Here is an 18,061-nt window from a genome sequence, read left to right as displayed (position 1 = left end):
TGTGAATGGAGTTTCACATTCAATTTATACATGAGATCATCACCTTGTCTTTTTTTAAAAAGTCTTGCAACATCTGCAAGGACAAAATCCAATCATAAAAAAGTCAGAGTACCACTGAGCTATTTCACAATACTGGATGACAATTTCAGAGAAGATAACTTGTTCTCTCGAGAGCTCAGACAGGTTAAAAATATCACCAGAGCTTATTGCTCTCATTACGCTATTTGTGAACAATCCATAGTTATGTTCTGCTTTGGGGAAATTAGTAAAATCCACATGAAGCAGAAGAATAAAGAAATATTTATGATTCTGCAGTTTTTACAATACTCTAATAAAATACACAAATTAGTGACATTAAAGGATTAGTCCACTTTTAAATAAACTTTTCCTGATAATTTACTCACCCCCATGTCATCCAAGATGTCCATGTCTTTCTTTTTCCTCAGTCGAAAAGAAATTAAAGTTTTTGATGAAAACATTCCAGGATTATATGCATATAAAAATTAGTTCAAACTTTGACCTGTGGAGGGCAGTAATACACTTAGCAGTGTCTACACTGCCAGAATTCTAATAGAGAAGAAGAAGAAGAAGAAGAGAGCTAGTTCAAGATGAGCATTTCTGGTTAAAATTTATAAAATTTTATTTATTTATTTTTTTAGAAAATGAGTGATTGTTTCTCTAGATAAGACCATTATTTCTCGTCTGTGATCATGTAGAACAATTTGAAGCTGCAGTGAAACAAATTTTGACCTTCAACTGTTTGGTGCCCATTGAAGTCCACTATATGGAAAAAAATCCTGGAATGTTTTCATCAAAAACTTTAATTTCTTTTCGACTGAAGAAAGAAAGACATTGACATCTTGGATGACATGGGGGTGAGTAAATTATCAGGAAAAGTTTATTTAAAAGTGGACTAATCCATTAATGATGTGAAACAGACAATGTATTACAAAAGATAAGCTCAATTCAAGATACACTACTGTTCAAAACTTTGAGGCCTGTAAGATATTTAATACATTCAAAAAATATAGTGAAATATATTGTAATATAGTAAAATATAGTAAAAACAGTAATATTATTACAATTTATTTTGAATATATTTTAAAAAGTAACTTTTTCTTGTGTTGGCAAAGTTGAATTATCAGCATCATTACTCCAGTCTTCAGTGTCACATGATCCTTCAGAAATCATTCTAATACGCTGATTTGCTGCTCAAGAAACATTTCTGATTATCATCAATGCTGAAAACAATATTTGTCGATGTCTTGGTAAATGAAGAGAAAAATAGAAAGCATAAAAAAAGATAAATCTTTTGTAACATTATAAATGTCTTTACTGTGGCTTTTGATAATTGTAATTAGCCCTTGCTGAAAAAAGTATAAATTTTATTCAAAAAGAAGAAAAATCATGCTGACCTCAAAATTGATGATGTTTAGATGATTTTTTTTATTTTTTTTTGCAGTGAAATTAGCAATGTTAACACACACATCTCAACCTGAGCCACTCTCTCACAGCTTTCCGAATTCAATGGACCCTTTAAGCCAAAACAATTGCGTCATGATGCCTTGTTTCCACATTCCCAGCTGTGATGGATCTGTGTTCGAAAGCAGAAGGCCTGGTCCTGTGAGGTCCACTGTGTTTGTCTGCTCTAGTTTGTTAGCTCTTTAGCCTGGACTCACCCTATCCCACAAAAGCCCTGTGTTTCAGAGGATTCTCAAGCTATTTATTCAACTACAGCTGTATAATCAATTCAACAGAGACAATATTTGCAAAATATTGCTGTTTGATTACCATTTTCAAATGCTATAGTAATTCACATCAACATAAAATGGCATTCACAACCTATTTTACTTGTGCAATGTTATGTACACTTACAAAAAAAGTACCATACTATCATGTTTTTTAGACGCAAAATGGGAAAATCATGGTACTGTATTCTTGGAAGTACAGTATGGAGTACTATGCTAATACCATGCGGATACATGAATTCTAGTACCATGGTCCATTTCAGAATACCACAGTATTACCATCTGATACCATCACTGTACTATGATACCACCAGAGTATGTTTTTCGCAAAGTTAAATATTGTACTGTAACGTGCTTCAAAGACTACCATGGTATCACCACCCAAAAAATACCACTGTATTTTTAAAGAGGACCTATATATTATGCACTTTTATAAAGTCTTGAGTTTGTTTTTAGGGTCTACTAGAATAAGTTATCTTGCTTGAATGTTCAAAAACCACATTATTTTTTTATATTACTGCAGCACCACTTTTCCCAGTTAAAGCTCTGTTTAGTTATAGTTATGGTACGCTTTGTGCTTGTTTCAGAAATTTCAACACACGACTAACTCAACTCAACCAGGCCTCGTCCCTTTTTTCAGATGCCTTGGGTGAGCATTATTTAAATGAGGAATATTGTGATGAGTTCATTGCCTAAAGAAAACTCAAGACTTCAATCGAGTCATTTCTGGAGTTCAGAAACAGTGCTTACTGATATAGAGAATAATTCCCTTTGAAGTGGACTTTGTGCTTTGTAACTCTGCAGACCTTTTTCATGCTCAAACAGCAACATCACACACTAAAGAAAGTTGAAAATGTAAAAAAACAAACACAATAGGTCCTCTTTAAAGGAACACTCCACTTTTTTTGAAAATAGGCTCGTTTTCCATCTCCCCTAGAGTTAAACAGTTGAGTTTTACCGTTTTCGAATCCATTCAGCCGATCTCCGGTTCTGGCGGTACCACTTTTAGCATAGCTTATCATAGTTCATTGAATCTGATTAGACCATTAGCATCGCGCTTAAAAATGACCAAAGAGTTTTGATATTTTTCCTATTTAAAACTTGACTCTTCTGTAGTTAAATCGTGTACTAAGACCGACGGAAAATAAAAAGTTGTGATTTTCTAGGCTGATATGGCTAGGAACTATACTCTCATTCAGGCGTAATAATCAAGGAACTTTGCTGCCGTTCCATGGCTGCAGCAGTGCAATGATATTACGCAGTGCCCGTGAGCCCCTGCTTGCACAGGGAACGTGCCTTGCAACCATGGAGACGTATGTGAGAGACTCTGCGAAATATCATTGCACTGCTGCAGCCATGGAACGGCAGCAAAGTTCCTTGATTATTACGCCTGAATGAGAGTATAGTTCCTAGCCATATCAGCCTAGAAAATCGCAACTTTTTATTTTCCACCGATCTTAGTACACGATGTAACTACAGAAGAGTCAAGTTTTAAATAGGAAAAATATCAAAACTCTTTTGTCATTTTTAAGCGCAATGCTAACGGTCTAATCAGATTCAATGAACTATGCTAAGCTATGCTAAAAGTGGTACCGCCAGAACCGGAGATCGGCTGAATGGATTTGAAAGCGGTAAAACTCAACTGTTTAACTCTAGGGGAGTTGGAAAACGAGCCTATTTTCAAAAAAAGTGGAGTGTTCCTTTAAAGAGTTTCCACCTTTGTTTGATTTATTCATTCATTAACATATGCTTAAAGTTCTTGCCAATGTTTTCCCATCTCTCGTCTGTTTTATAAGGCTCTACTTGTTCTTCTGTCCTTAAATGGCACGTCTGATAAGGGATGTACGCATGTGGTTGGGGTCACGGCGCAGTCTAGATGTGCTTTCTTTATAGATGATCTTCTCTTAAGTAATTAGAAAGAAAGATGGCTGCGCTCCTCCCAGTGTGCGGAGAAAGATGTGCGGCGACTGGCCTACTTCTGAAGTCACGAGGAGCACAAGTCGTCCTTAATAAAAATGAATAAAACACAGGAACGACTAGAGAGGAAAGAAGGGAAGACCAGCTGTGCTCATAGCTCTTTTATTCTTTCATTTCCTTCCTTTATTTCAGGCTAATACTCCCCTAATACAATTTCTTTCCTCTAAAACTCTTCATTCCTCTTTCATCTTCGTAGTCAACCTGAATGACCCCAAACAAGGTAAAAGCTTGTGTGCCATAATGTTGAATATCACTGAAAATCATTTTGACTCATGAATATTTTAAATCATTCATTTTGGGATTGAGAATCCACAATCTAAAAGAAGCTGTCTTATTCTACACGGAGTGGGTTGCCTCATGGCGACAGACATGTTTAGATCACATGACCACTTAAATGCTACTCACTTTATTATATAGGACACTTTTGCTCACTGAATACATAAAAAAGCTAGCCAGCTGCTAATAGAGCATTTCTACAATGGCTTTGGTGACCAAAAACTATTGCTTTTGCATGATACATTTATACTACAAGGAACCAGTAAAAGCAAGATATCTGCGATATTAACTAGTACCTCCTTTCAATGTGCAAGAATACAGAAAGATATTCTATAGAAGCTTGTTTCCACCACCGAATAACAAAATAAAAGAGGCAATTGTGACTAAAATCTCACAATTCTGACTTTTTTTCTCAGATTTGCAAGACAAACTCATAATTGTAAGAAAATGTCAGAATTGTGAGCTGACTTTTGCATTCTGAATTCTGAGGGGAAAAAAAGTCAGAATTGCGAGTTTATATTGCACAATTCTGACTTGAATTCTTGCAATTGTGAGTTTACAGTACATCCCGCAATTCTGACTTTATAACTCATAATTGCGAGCTTATATCACACAATTCTGAGAAAAAAAGTCGCACTTATCTTTTACATTTTTCTTATTCCGTGCCGGAAACAAGCTTTCATAAGATTCAAATCAAGGTTGTTATCATTAACTAAAACTAAAACTAATTTTTTAAAAAAAAGTTGTCAATAGAAATAAAGTAGAAATAACATTCGATTTTAAATGTTAGATAAAACACTTAAACTAAACCAAAATTAGTAATATTGCCTTGGAGAAATAACTGAATACATTTAAGCTAAAGCACCAAAATAAGCTCCAAACTGGAACTAAATAAAAACTAAAACTGAAATTAAACTAAAATTCAACTAAAATATAAATAAATTAAACCTAAATAGTAATATTTAATAAATACATTACTTTCTGTTAATACTTACTACTGTCAAGTTCATGTAACTATCTTTAAAGCAAGCTCCATATAGGAATTATGTCAACAACCAGACATTCATCCACCTAATAAAAGTAGTCTCACCTCAAAAAGCATACAATTCAGATGATTTTACAGCGTAATTAATAAGGTTTTACTGAATAATTCATGTGCTTCACATTTCTTCTTTTAAACCCTTTGGAATGTTGGCCTGGTTTACTTCCATCCTAAGTGTTTCACTCTAACCGCAGGATGAGTCTAAATTAATTTCATTATGCCACAAATGCTGTTGATAGATCTTAAGTGTATCGAAGCCAGAACAATCCATTAAGAGAATTGATGAACATAATGAATGATACAATTATGAATGAGTGTAACAGAATAGAATGAAGAATTATTTAACATAAAGGGGTTGGAGGCATGTATAAGGGAAAGAGGGCACTACTGGAGATCAACTTTCTAATATAAAAGAAACAGGGATGTCAGTCTCATTGCTAAACAATCACTTCCAGATTGAGTTGGATAAGACAGACAGAGAGCAAGAGATAAGACAGTATGTTTAACCAAACCCTCAGAAGAAGAGAACAAAGCAAAAGTAGAACGCTCAACTCCCTTCAGTACACGCACACAAAATAGTTTCATTCCAAAACTTAGTTAGTTGTCTTGCTGTATACTGCCTTCTAAGGTAGATTTGGAAAACTCTACACAGGCAGCAACACTGCATTTCACACAAATAGTGGAAGTGCAAGTTTGACATTAGCATGTTGCTAAGCTAACAACATAATAGTCTAATAAACATAAAAATACTTCAAATATTTTGGTAAAATAAAATCCCAGAAAATCCCAGAATGCATGAGAAGCTCAGTGGTGTATAAAAAAACATTCATGATGGCAGACGAGGTGATTATTATAAATATAGGGGAGAGTGGGGTAAGATGAGCCATTTTTTTACTTATGTGGTCCTCAAGATAAGGGAAAATGAGGCAGAAGTACAATAAAGTATTTCAGGATATTTCCTATCATTTTAAATGATCAGAATACCTTTATGACAAAGGGTTCTAAAAATATGGCTTCTTATAAAAAAGTGTTCCTCTGGCTCAATTTACCCCAGGTTAGGGGTAAGTTGAGCCAAGTCAGTAGGTGGGTGTAAACTGACCATCTAACTGAATCAAACCCATGTGAAATTGTAAAAATAATGTACCTATTTTAAAAACTAATTTAATAATCAAATTTCCTTTTACAAATTTTCTTTGTAAAAATATTTTACACACACACACACACACACACACACATAAATATATATGTATATATATATATATATATATATATATATATATATATATATATATATATATATATATATATATATATATATATATTTATTTTATTTTTTTAAGCTAAATTAAACAACATAAAACCAACCAAATTTAGTTGAAATTTCAGTATCTTTAATTGTTTGCTTTTCTGAAACAATATGTTGAACATCAAAGTTGTAACCTTCCCATAAACAGACTAAACAGAGAGTTTGTTGAGTAAAACTAAATAAAAACTAAATAAGAATGAATAAATGTCACTGAAACTAATAAACATTTTAGTCAAAAGGTTCTTAACATGGTAGTTTTTCTGCAATGCCAACCATGTTAGGCCATTAGAGACTACAGGTGGAAATATATATATATATATGATTAAACATCCTCAGGTTCGTTTCAGAGAAGGATTTGGTGTACTTGTACAATGTCCCTATCAAATAAACAGATCAAATAAACTCAAAAATAAAGATAAACTAAACCAGTTGCGTAATATTGCACTGAAATGACAACAGTTTATCCTTCAGATTTAACTGAATGTTAGTGCCTAAGGGTGGGGTAAGTTAAAATGCTGGCTCAATTTACCCCACAGCATTTGGCTCACTTTGCCCCATAGCTGCCATTTTAGGAAAAGCTAGCTAGCTTACCAATTCAGGCTAATATTTAGCTAAATGAATTGCATGGTTTTATATGTTGCTAAATTACCAATATGCATCATAAATAGTTTTAGACCTGGACAAATTTGCTTTGATGAAACAGCCATTACATCTGTAATGTTAAAATTTTACTTTGACAAGCCAAAAACAGTTTTTAAAGTAAATAAGCAACTTCCACTCCTCCCATGTGTTTCTTCTTTTCACGGTCTGGCAGAAATTATGGGTGGTTCTAAAATATATGGTCACATGACAATGAAATGGTACGGTTGCCAAGATACTGGGGGTGGGTCAACTTACCCCATGCTCCCCTACTGCATTTTAACTTAGAATTAACTATTTTTAATCAATATTTTTTTGGCATTGAATGAAATATAAGTATATTTAAAGTTATTCTCACCTTGTCTGGCATCATGGGTGATTTTTTTTTTCCTTTTTTTTTTCCACTGAGCTTGGTGCAGCAACCCTCTACGTTCACATTGGCAATAGAATTACCATTGGCTAGTGAATTTTTAGAACTTTTCAGAATTTTGACACACACAGACTATTTTTCCACCCAAATCCTGGGTTGAGCCTTTTGGGTGATTTTTTGGGTGATTTTTCCAGTGTTCGGGTATTTTATGTGTTACCCAGATCCTGAGTCAGATGTAGCAACCCAGTGTTTGGGTAGTTTTTGTGTTATCCAGATATTGGGTCAGACATAACCCAAGGGTTGAGTTATTTATCACAGGCTTTTACTGTAAAATATGATTGAAAACAAAGGAATTATCATATTATCAACCAGTGGTTGTGTGGAGTATTCATAAAAAATAATAATAAAAAAAAAATGTAGAGGATTTAAGTTAATCATTAATTCTATGAAGTAAAAAAATAATCTGGTATTACTGTAAAAATGTATCAACCCATTATGCTTGGTTAAATTAACTCAACATGTGTTCTGTCCTATATTTACCCAGCCCTTGGGTTAAAAATCTGGGTTGTTTTTAACCCAATGTTTTTTTAAGAGTGTATATTCAAAATACCATTCTGGGATTTTCTTCTCTGTGTATTTCCCTCTTACATGCTGGGGTTAAAAAAACATCTCTTGGTCAGACAAAACAGTCTGGAACTGCCAAATCAATCGCTTTCCCACCTTAGTACACAAACACACATACACACACACACACACACACACACACACACACACACACACACACACACACACACACACACACACACACACACACACACACACACACACACACACACACACACACACACACACACACACACACACACACACACACTGCCCTTTTCAATATGCAGTGCTGGCAGTTTCTCTGTGTTGTCAACCTTGACTTACTTTGAAGAGGTCAGACACAGAGTTAGGTTCCCTTCACTACTCATTTAGATTTCAGGAGAGGAGAGAATTGAGAAGGGGAGAAGAAAAGTGGAGGAAAAGAATGAGAAGTAAACAACAGATGAACCAAAGTGGACAACAACAATAAAAAGAAATCAAAGGTTTTTCTAACCTTTATCAGTGATAATGTAACATATATTTAACCTTTTGTGGAACTGTCTGAATCATTGTCAGTTTTCCTAGAATGGAAACAAGCAGGATGGTTCAACATGGTTTGGAAGGCTTACCTCGGGTTTGGAACGACATGGCAGTGAGTAAATAATGACAGATTGTTCATTTTTGGCTGAAGTATTCCTTGCTAATACAAGTTTCAAGGGGTTGAGAGAAGGCCTTGACCAGAATTCAAACACACTAAATGTGTATTCTCTCACATATAAAGCATTGAGAATTCTGATTCTCAACTTAGTGAATCACTCAAAAAACAAAAAAAAAAAAAAAAAAAAAATACCTGACATTGATATGAACTGATATTGATTCTTAAATTCCAAGAATCGATCTTTTAGTTTATGCTGTTTTCATTTGATGAAAGAACAAAAATGTATGGCATGCCTCCCATCCAATAAATCAAGTCTCAGCTTATTATTTTATTATGAAATTCAAAAAATAAATACTGCTTTGGCACTCTTTAATGTGGCATGATTTTACTACTACAGCGCAAAATAAACATGAATGAACATCAGAAGGTATGTTGAAAGACAGAGTACAACTTACTTTTTATTATTATATATGAAACATGTAGTCCACAGAAACTTTTGATAAAATATATTATTTTACATAATATATTAGAAAACTATGTCGTATAGTTAATTAATTAATGTTACTAATAAATCTGTTCAAATGCTGTTTAGTGAGATCCTAATAATTGTGTGGATGAAAAACAAATCTATATTCTCACTATAGGCATATAACCTTTAGTCATATAATTGAAAAGATCTGAGATAGATACGCTTTGTTAATCACCAACTGTTGTTGAACTACTTTAAATATACAGTATAAGTAATTTGCCAATTCCTCCCCAACACTCCTGAGTAACCTCCAAAATATCAATAAATGAGGTCAGGTAGGTTTGGTCACTACACTTACTGTCTCCCTGCAATGTAACAGGGTATGTCTGTGGTACATTTAAGGTTTCATTTACATTTTTAACTTTTATATATCAGAATATACAGGCACTTTTATTGTGTATGGAAATGGGGTTTTGTCTCCAAGGATTTTAAACAACAATGAATGGTTTTTACAAGAAACTAAGAACAGTTAGAATGAACCTGTAAAGGTTGCAGTTGAGAGCATTTCTCTGTCTAATGTCAGCATTAATTGGATAGATGCAATACTTTTGTTGCAGTGTGTTTGTGTGTGTGGGTGTGTTTATATGTACATTGATTGCCGCAGCCTCAGGGATATCCATTTTGTCTTGTTTTCCTCATGCATTGATCCTACGCGGTTTCCCGCAATGTTTCTACATGCACCTGCGTCTATGTGTCTCAATTGTAGTAGGAGGTATTGGGTTTGTGCATTGCCACAGGTATAAAGTACGAACACAATGAATAATGAAATAAGGACATCTTTCTGAAATCTATAACCATTCGCAAAACAAGATGTTTCCAGTATCAAGACATTGTTCTGTCCTTCATGAAATCTGAAATCCTGCATAAAGTAAAGAAATCAGAGCAAATCCCAACATATTTGATGTTTAAAGGAATAGTTCACACCAAAATGTGAATTTTATAATTATTTACTCAATCTCATGCTATTTCAAACCTGCATGCTGTTATTACAGTGACCAGAGGCTGTCAAAAATGTTGTCCATACTTGTTCACTACCATAGTCTGTCCCTCATACAAAGCTATCATTTGGCTTCAGAAACCATAGAATATAGTGCAGAAGTTATATGGATCACTTTTATGATACTTTTAGTGTTGACATACAATATAAGCTTGATTTATTGCAAGAGATGTGTAATGATTCTTATATCATTTCTAACGTTGTGTTCCAGAGAAGAAATAACTGCATATGGGAATGACATGAGGGTAAATAATAAAAAAAAAAAAAAAAAAAAAAGGGTAATCATTTAAATTAAAGGGGACTTATAATGCCCCTTTTATCAAGATGTAATATAAGTCTCCCCAGAATGTGTCTGTGAAGTTTCAGCTCAAAATACCCCACAGATCATTTATTATAGCTTGTCAAATTTGCCTCTATTCGGGTGTGAGCAAAAAAAAAAAAACGCAGTTTGTGTGTCCCTTTAAATGCAAATGAGCTGCTTTTAAAGGGACTTTTAAATGAAGAGGAGTTTGTTGGACTTTTTCCAGAAGAGGGTGGAGCTTTAAGAGTTCGCGCTTTGGTTGCTCAACAACAACAAAGCTGGAGAATCTCACACAGCCAAAACGCACGTTCGTAGAGACCGTTTATGATTTATGGGGATTATAAAAAAAAGGAGTGTGTGGATTTTTAACATTATAGGCTGGCTGTTTACGCATATCATGTGACACTGAAGACTGGAGTAATGATGCTGAAAATTGGCTTTGCATCGATCATAAATTGGCTTTGCATCATGAATAAATTACATTTTGAAAGATATTCAAATAGAAAACAGTTATTTTAAATTGTAATAATATTTCACAATGTTGCTGTTTTTACTATATTTTTTTGTCAAATAAATGCAGTAAAAAGAGACTTTTTTCAAAAAAAATTTAAAAATCTAAAAACTTAAAACGACCCTAAACTTTTAAACGGTAATGTACAGTGTGTGAAGTGGACCAATGAGATATCATGATATAAAATTGGCTAATCAGTGCAATGTGATAGTAAAAGCAGCCAAGTGACAGGCAAAATGTCTTCATGTACATCAAGGTCATGGCTGGTTGGGACAAAACGTTAGATTATCATAGAAAAGATATTTGAAGACACAGAGAGTGAAAGTAACCTACCTGTGAAACCTTCCGGACCGCTTCTCCGCTGATAACCAGACCCTGCGCAAATGTTCTGGCTGCAATAACCGTGCGTGTGATTTTGGTCTTGAGCTCTCTGGGAGTGTCTCCAAACGGCTTCAGCGTTTCTGACTGCTTGGCTACACACTCCAGATACTCCTCTCCGATACTGTACTGAGGGTTTAAAGCTTTAAAGAGTCTTTCCAGCAGACGGGCCCAGAATTCGTTCAGCGCCTCCTCGAGATTGAGGTTGGACCCTCGGTAGTAGCGCCGAAGGTCTGTGTACAGATCCTGAAACACCTTTGTGATTTGGGAGAAGAGAGGTCCAAACCCACTCTGGAAGGAAGTCTGGAGTGATGCTTCAGAACGATTCAACAGCTCCAAGAAATAATCTGGAAACACACACACACAAGAACAACATTAGTGCAACATTAATGCTCAAGGGCCACAATACTAAAACGTTAAATGTTAAAGAATTATTTTTAATTAATGAAGTGAGTAGACAGTGCAATATTTTGCAAAAAATTTTTATATGACAGTATATATCTCATCAATATGTATATGTATATTTTAAATTATATGTGTGTGTTGTCCTTTAATAGATACATTAATTTAACCACTCATAAGTAAAATAAATTACATAATAATGCAGTATTGTCTATTTTTGAATTAAATATTTTACAAAAGTAAGGCACTTCATCTCATTTGATTATTTCATTTTTATTGGGAATTTAATGGATGCACCCAAAAGATAAGATTGTTCACAACAAATGAACCAAATGAAATGAGACTGTAGGATTAATGGAGTGTTTTACAAGATTTCAGTCTTTCTTTAAAAATGTAAAGTTTAATTGAATATGTTACTTGCTGCTTCTTTGTAATTATTTGTGAATTATAATAAATGAGAAATCATTCACCAGAATCATTAATTCCTTTAGATTTTTTAAGACACGTTGAAACACGTCTATAGGTTAAATTGAATCCTAAGTCAATAGTTAGACAATAGTCAGTTGTGTAGTTTGTGTACCAACACAATGAGAGGCAATAATGAAAAAGAAAAAAAAAACATTTCAACACACACACACACACTTACTCACATGCAAAAATGTTCAGAGAGAAAGTCGATAAGAATGAATTGTGTTATGTAACCCAGTGATATCATAAGCTCACAATAACCCGGTCACACATCAATCAATCCCACATTACCCTAGAGAGAGTGTTGAAGGACAGAAAGATAGTCTGCATCTGAAATCACATACTTCCCTACTGTATAGTATGTGAAAAACAGAATGCCAAAAGAGTAGTATGTCCAAATACATAGTATTTGAAACACAGTAGGTGACCTACTACTTCTGCTGAGATTCTGAAGTGCGCATTCGATGGACACTTTACTATCCCATGAGGCCACAGGAGGGGATTTATGAATGGCAGTGAAGCGAAGCAACTGACACAGGTAGGTCACGTGACAATAACAACATTGCGGATGTAGCAGGTCTGAATTTCATTCATACTACCCATATTCATACTATAGAACATACTTTTTAACAGTCATGAACAGGGCTTGACATTAACTTTTTTGCTCACCAGCCACTGTGGCTAGTGGTTTTCCAAAGTTACTAGCCATTCAGCATTTTCACTCGTTACAATTTTGACATCAGTACCATGGGGAAAAACTGCCACATAGATATTTTAATATTATCTCAAAGTTTGTCAGCAGATGTATTAGCCTGCTGTCACTTTAAGACCTAACGCACAGATCCATTATACTGTTAGTACTAAGGCGGCTTTATGTGCATGCACTTTGGGTGTGAGGTAAATTCAAATTTAAATGTAGTACCTACTCAGACAGAATGTGATTTCAGACGCAACGATAGAAACTGGATATAGAGCGGTGCAGGAATGATGTAAATTTGTAGGCCAACCCTGGAAATTAGCATCACACTGGTTCCCTCGACAAAAACCCAGGATTTTCACATATACTTTTGGATTATCACAAAAATAACATAATACAGTGGTGGTCAGAATTATTGGCCCCCTTGGTAAATATGATCAAAGATGACTGTAAAAATAAGTCTCCATTGTTTATCCTTTTGATCTTTAATTCATAAAATTAGCAAAAATCTAACCATTCATTGAAGGGAAAGAATTGAAAATGGGGGGAAAATCACATTATGAAATAAATGTTTTTCTCCAAAACAATTGGCCACAATTATTGGCACCCTTTTATTCAATACGTCTTGCAACCTCCTTTTGCCAAGAAAACAGCTCTGATTCGTTAATGCCTGATGAGTTTGGAGAACTCCTGACAAAAGATCAGAGACCATTCCTTCATACAGAATCTCTCCAGATCCTTCAGATTCCCAGCTTCATGTTGGTGCTTCTTCTCTTCAGTTCACTCCACTCAATTTCTTTAGGGTTCAGGTCGGGACAAGCTTCATTTTGTGCTCAGTGACTCATTTTTGTGCTGGTTTTGATGTTTGTTTTGGATCATTGTCCTGATAGAAGATCCAACCACAGCCCATTATTGAATTTCTAGCAGAAGCGGTCAGGTTTTGATTTTTTTTATCTGTAGGTATTTGATAGAATCCATGATACCATGTATCTGAACAAGATGTCCAGGGCCTCCAACAGAAAAATAGGCCCACAACATTAAAGATCCAGCAGTATATTTAACTGTGGGCATGGGGTACTTTTTATCCATGTGTGCAGCAAACCCAACTGGTGGGTTTGCTGCCAAAAAGCTCTTTTTTTAGTTTCATCTGACCAAAGAAGCCAATTGTGTTTGAAGTTCCAGTCTTGCCTAACAACTGAATATGCTGGAGATTGATTCTGGATGAGAGCAGAGGATTTTTCTCGAAACCCTCCCGAACAACTTGTGGTGATGTAGGTGCTGTTTGATCATTTTTTAGGCTTTCTGAGACTGAAGACACAACTATTCTCTGCAATTCTCCAGCTGTGGTCTTTGGCCACTCAAACTTTCCTCCTCACTGTGCATTAGGACGATTTAGACACTCGTCCTCTTCCAGGCAGGTTTGTAACATCTTTAGTTGATTGGAACTTCTTAATTATTCCACTGATAGTGGAAATGGGGTTTTTCAATGCTTTAGCTATTTTCTTACAGCCACTTTCTATTTTTTGAAGCTCAACAATCTTTTGTTGCCCATCAAAACTATATTCTTTGGTTTTACTCATTGTGATGAATGATTTGGCCTTTGTGTTTCTTCATGTTTATACTCCTGTGGAACAGGAAGTCATGGCTGGACAGTTTTATGTTCATGATCACCCTGGTGTGCTAAAAAAAATGTTAATATGAATGGGAATATACTTCAGAGATATTTTATTTCAGAGATATTTATAAAAATTCTAGGGGTGCCAATAATTGTGGCCAATGTGTTTTGGAGAAAAACATTTATTTCATAATGTGATTTTACCCCCACTTTCAATTCTTTTCCTTCAATGAAAGGTTAGATTTTTTTTAATTTTATGAATTAAAGATCAAAAGGATAAACAATGCAGATTTATTTTTCTTTGATCATTGTGGCGACCAGGGCGGGCGAGAGCCGTGAGGGAACGAGAGCCGTGAGTCCCTCACGGAGGAGCTCCGGGAGCATAAAAGGAGGAGCGACTACAGTGAAGGACGAGAGAGGACCAGGCCTGGACTTTATTTTATGTTTTATTATGTTTGTGTGGCCGGCAGACGTCCGCGAGGGTCTGCCGGCATTACTTTCGTTTTGTTCTTTGTTTATTTTTGGAATTAAAACTTTTGTTGAACGTTCACCGGTTCCCGCCTCCTTCTTCCCACATTTACGAACTGTGTTACAATCATATTTACCAAGGGTGCCAATAATTTTGATCACCACTGTCTATTCAACACAATAAACATAATGAATCAATGAACAGTTTATGATACTTGCATGTTTTGTTCATCAAGATCATTTTTACAAATTTTGAAGCCTAAATACAATCACCAGAAGTAAAAAGCTAAAGGCAGGCTATAAACGAACTTCACTATGGTCCCACGACTTCAACGTCACCACAACTAAGCTTTCAACAACTCTTTCCGTTTTTATCTAAAAAATTTTCCCTGAAAGTTTGAATTAGAGTAATTTGTAAGATCGTGATTAAAAGCACAACATGTCTGATCTGAGAACAGATTTGATTTTTTTTTCCTCGCCGGAATTCCAACATAACTTGTAACACTCTAAAACAACATTCAAAGGCAATAAATACTACATTAAGGCAATTCTATGATGTGCGTGTGTCGTGTGTACTATTAAAGGGTTAATTCACGCAAAAATGAAAATTCTGTCATTAATTACTAACCTTCATGTCGTTCCACACCCGTAAGACCTTCGGTCATCTTCAGAACACAAATTAAGAAATTTTTGATAAATTCAGATGGCTCAGTGAGGCCTCCATTGACAGCAAGTTAATTTACACTTCAGTGCCCAGAAAGCTACTAAAAACATATTTAAAATAGTTCATGTGACTACAGTGGTTCAACCTTAATGTTATAAAGCGATGAGGATACTTTTTGTGTGCCAAAAAACATAATAACAACTTTATTCAACAATATCTAGTAGTGGGCGATTTAAAAAAACTGCTTCATGAAGCTTTGAAGCTTTACTAATCTTTTGTTTCTAATCAGTGGATTGGAGCGTGAATCAAACTGCCAAAGTCACGTGAACCATTGAAATTTCGAAACACTTATGACGTAATAAAGCCTTGTTTACTGAAATCCATGACTTTCTCGTTCCGAACCATTGATTTGAAACAAAAGATTTGTAAAGCTTCAAAGTTTCATGAAGCAGTGTTTTGAAATCACCCATCACTAGATATCGTTGAATAAAGTCGTTATTTTGTATTTTTGGCACACAAAAAATATTCTCATCGCTTCATAACATTAAGGCTGAACCACTGTAGTCACATGAACTGTTGATGTGGCAATGCAGGCCTCACTGAACCATCAGATTTTATCAAAAATATCTTACTTTGTGTTCCGAAGATCAACGAAGGTCTCACAGGTGTGGAACGACATGAGGGTGAGTAAATAATGACAGAATTTTCATTTGGGGGTGAACTAACCCTTTAAAGCCTGTCAATCAACAATAGGGTGCCGTCCTCAGGCTGAATAACACAAAGACATTAGGCTTCTGTCAAAAGTGTGTCTGCATGTGTTCAGCGATTAGAATAAAAAGCCTACAAAATGTTCACCATAAACTAGTGCCTAGAAACCAGAATCTACCTACATTTATGGTCTGGAGCCACTGATACAAGTGTATAAATTCAGCCATGCTTGTCTGTACTTTTATAACACACACACACACACAAGATATGCAACAATTCATAATGATGAACTCAAACAAGGTCAAAATTAATCTTTCTAAATCCTATACCATTTCTATTCCTACATCTTATGTGTGTGTGTTCAGAGATCTTCCCCACATTGCACCAAATGGGATTATGTCTGTACAAATACTTTCATGATGAAATAAAGAGCAGTGTGCTGTAAATAAGACCTTTTTGTGCCCTACATCTGATTAAGTTCACATTAGTCATACTTTTGTAATGGCCAAACAAATGCTATATAAAGGATACTGCACACAGACTTGATGAAGCATTTGAAAACACATTAAACAGATCACTGACCATTTGTTTTTTCCAGCTGCCCTTTTTTGTTGAAATGACTCAGTTACTGGACTCTAAATCCCACCATATTCATGTCCCCTGCACTGTGAGGATCCCACATTCATTATCTCTCTTCACGCTTCAATGGACACTTTTCTCACCTTTCTTATTTTCATTTAAAAACCTCAGTGTGTTACACTGATCCAGGTGAGTGTATCTTCACTCCCCCTCACTCCGAACACATGTTTTTAGGGTCTGATTAACAACATGTCAGCATGCAGGGCAGAAATCTGCAAGTGCTATATAAAGGATACTGCACACAGACTTGATGAAGCATTTGAAAACACATTAAACAGATCACTGACCATTTGTTTTTTCCAGCTGCCCTTTTTTGTTGAAATGACTCAGTTACTGGACTCTAAATCCCACCATATTCATGTCCCCTGCACTGTGAGGATCCCACATTCATTATCTCTCTTCACGCTTCAATGGACACTTTTCTCACCTTTCTTATTTTCATTTAAAAACCTCAGTGTGTTACACTGATCCCAGCTGCCCTTTTTTGTTGAAATGACTCAGTTACTGGACTCTAAATCCCACCATATTCATGTCCCCTGCACTGTGAGGATCCCACATTCATTATCTCTCTTCACGCTTCAATGGACACTTTTCTCACCTTTCTTATTTTCATTTAAAAACCTCAGTGTGTTACACTGATCCAGGTGAGTGTATCTTCACTCCCCCTCACTCCGAACACATGTTTTTAGGGTCTGATTAACAACATGTCAGCATGCAGGGCAGAAATCTGCAAGTGCTATATAAAGGATACTGCACACAGACTTGATGAAGCATTTGAAAACACATTAAACAGATCACTGACCATTTGTTTTTTCCAGCTGCCCTTTTTTGTTGAAATGACTCAGTTACTGGACTCTAAATCCCACCATATTCATGTCCCCTGCACTGTGAGGATCCCACATTCATTATCTCTCTTCACGCTTCAATGGACACTTTTCTCACCTTTCTTATTTTCATTTAAAAACCTCAGTGTGTTACACTGATCCAGGTGAGTGTATCTTCACTCCCCCTCACTCCGAACACATGTTTTTAGGGTCTGATTAACAACATGTCAGCATGCAGGGCAGAAATCTGCAAGAAACC

The 18,061-nt window shown here is 35.4% G+C and overlaps 1 protein-coding gene across 1 annotated transcript in view; it reads right to left on the bottom strand.

The window, feature by feature from the left end:
- The window catches only part of gpc1b (glypican 1b), a 109,349-nt gene that overhangs the window by 19,495 nt on the left and 71,793 nt on the right, over positions 1–18,061 (bottom strand). The window contains exon 3 of the mRNA XM_067363519.1: positions 11,273–11,664. Within this exon, the coding sequence (XP_067219620.1) occupies positions 11,273–11,664 (392 nt within the window). The remainder of the gene's footprint in view (positions 1–11,272; positions 11,665–18,061) is intronic.

Source organism: Chanodichthys erythropterus, chromosome 16 (assembly GCF_024489055.1).
Source record: "Chanodichthys erythropterus isolate Z2021 chromosome 16, ASM2448905v1, whole genome shotgun sequence".
Taxonomy (NCBI): Eukaryota; Metazoa; Chordata; class Actinopteri; order Cypriniformes; family Xenocyprididae; genus Chanodichthys; species Chanodichthys erythropterus.
The sequence above is the reverse complement of the archived record's forward strand: the minus strand, read 5'-3'. Positions and strand labels throughout refer to the sequence as shown.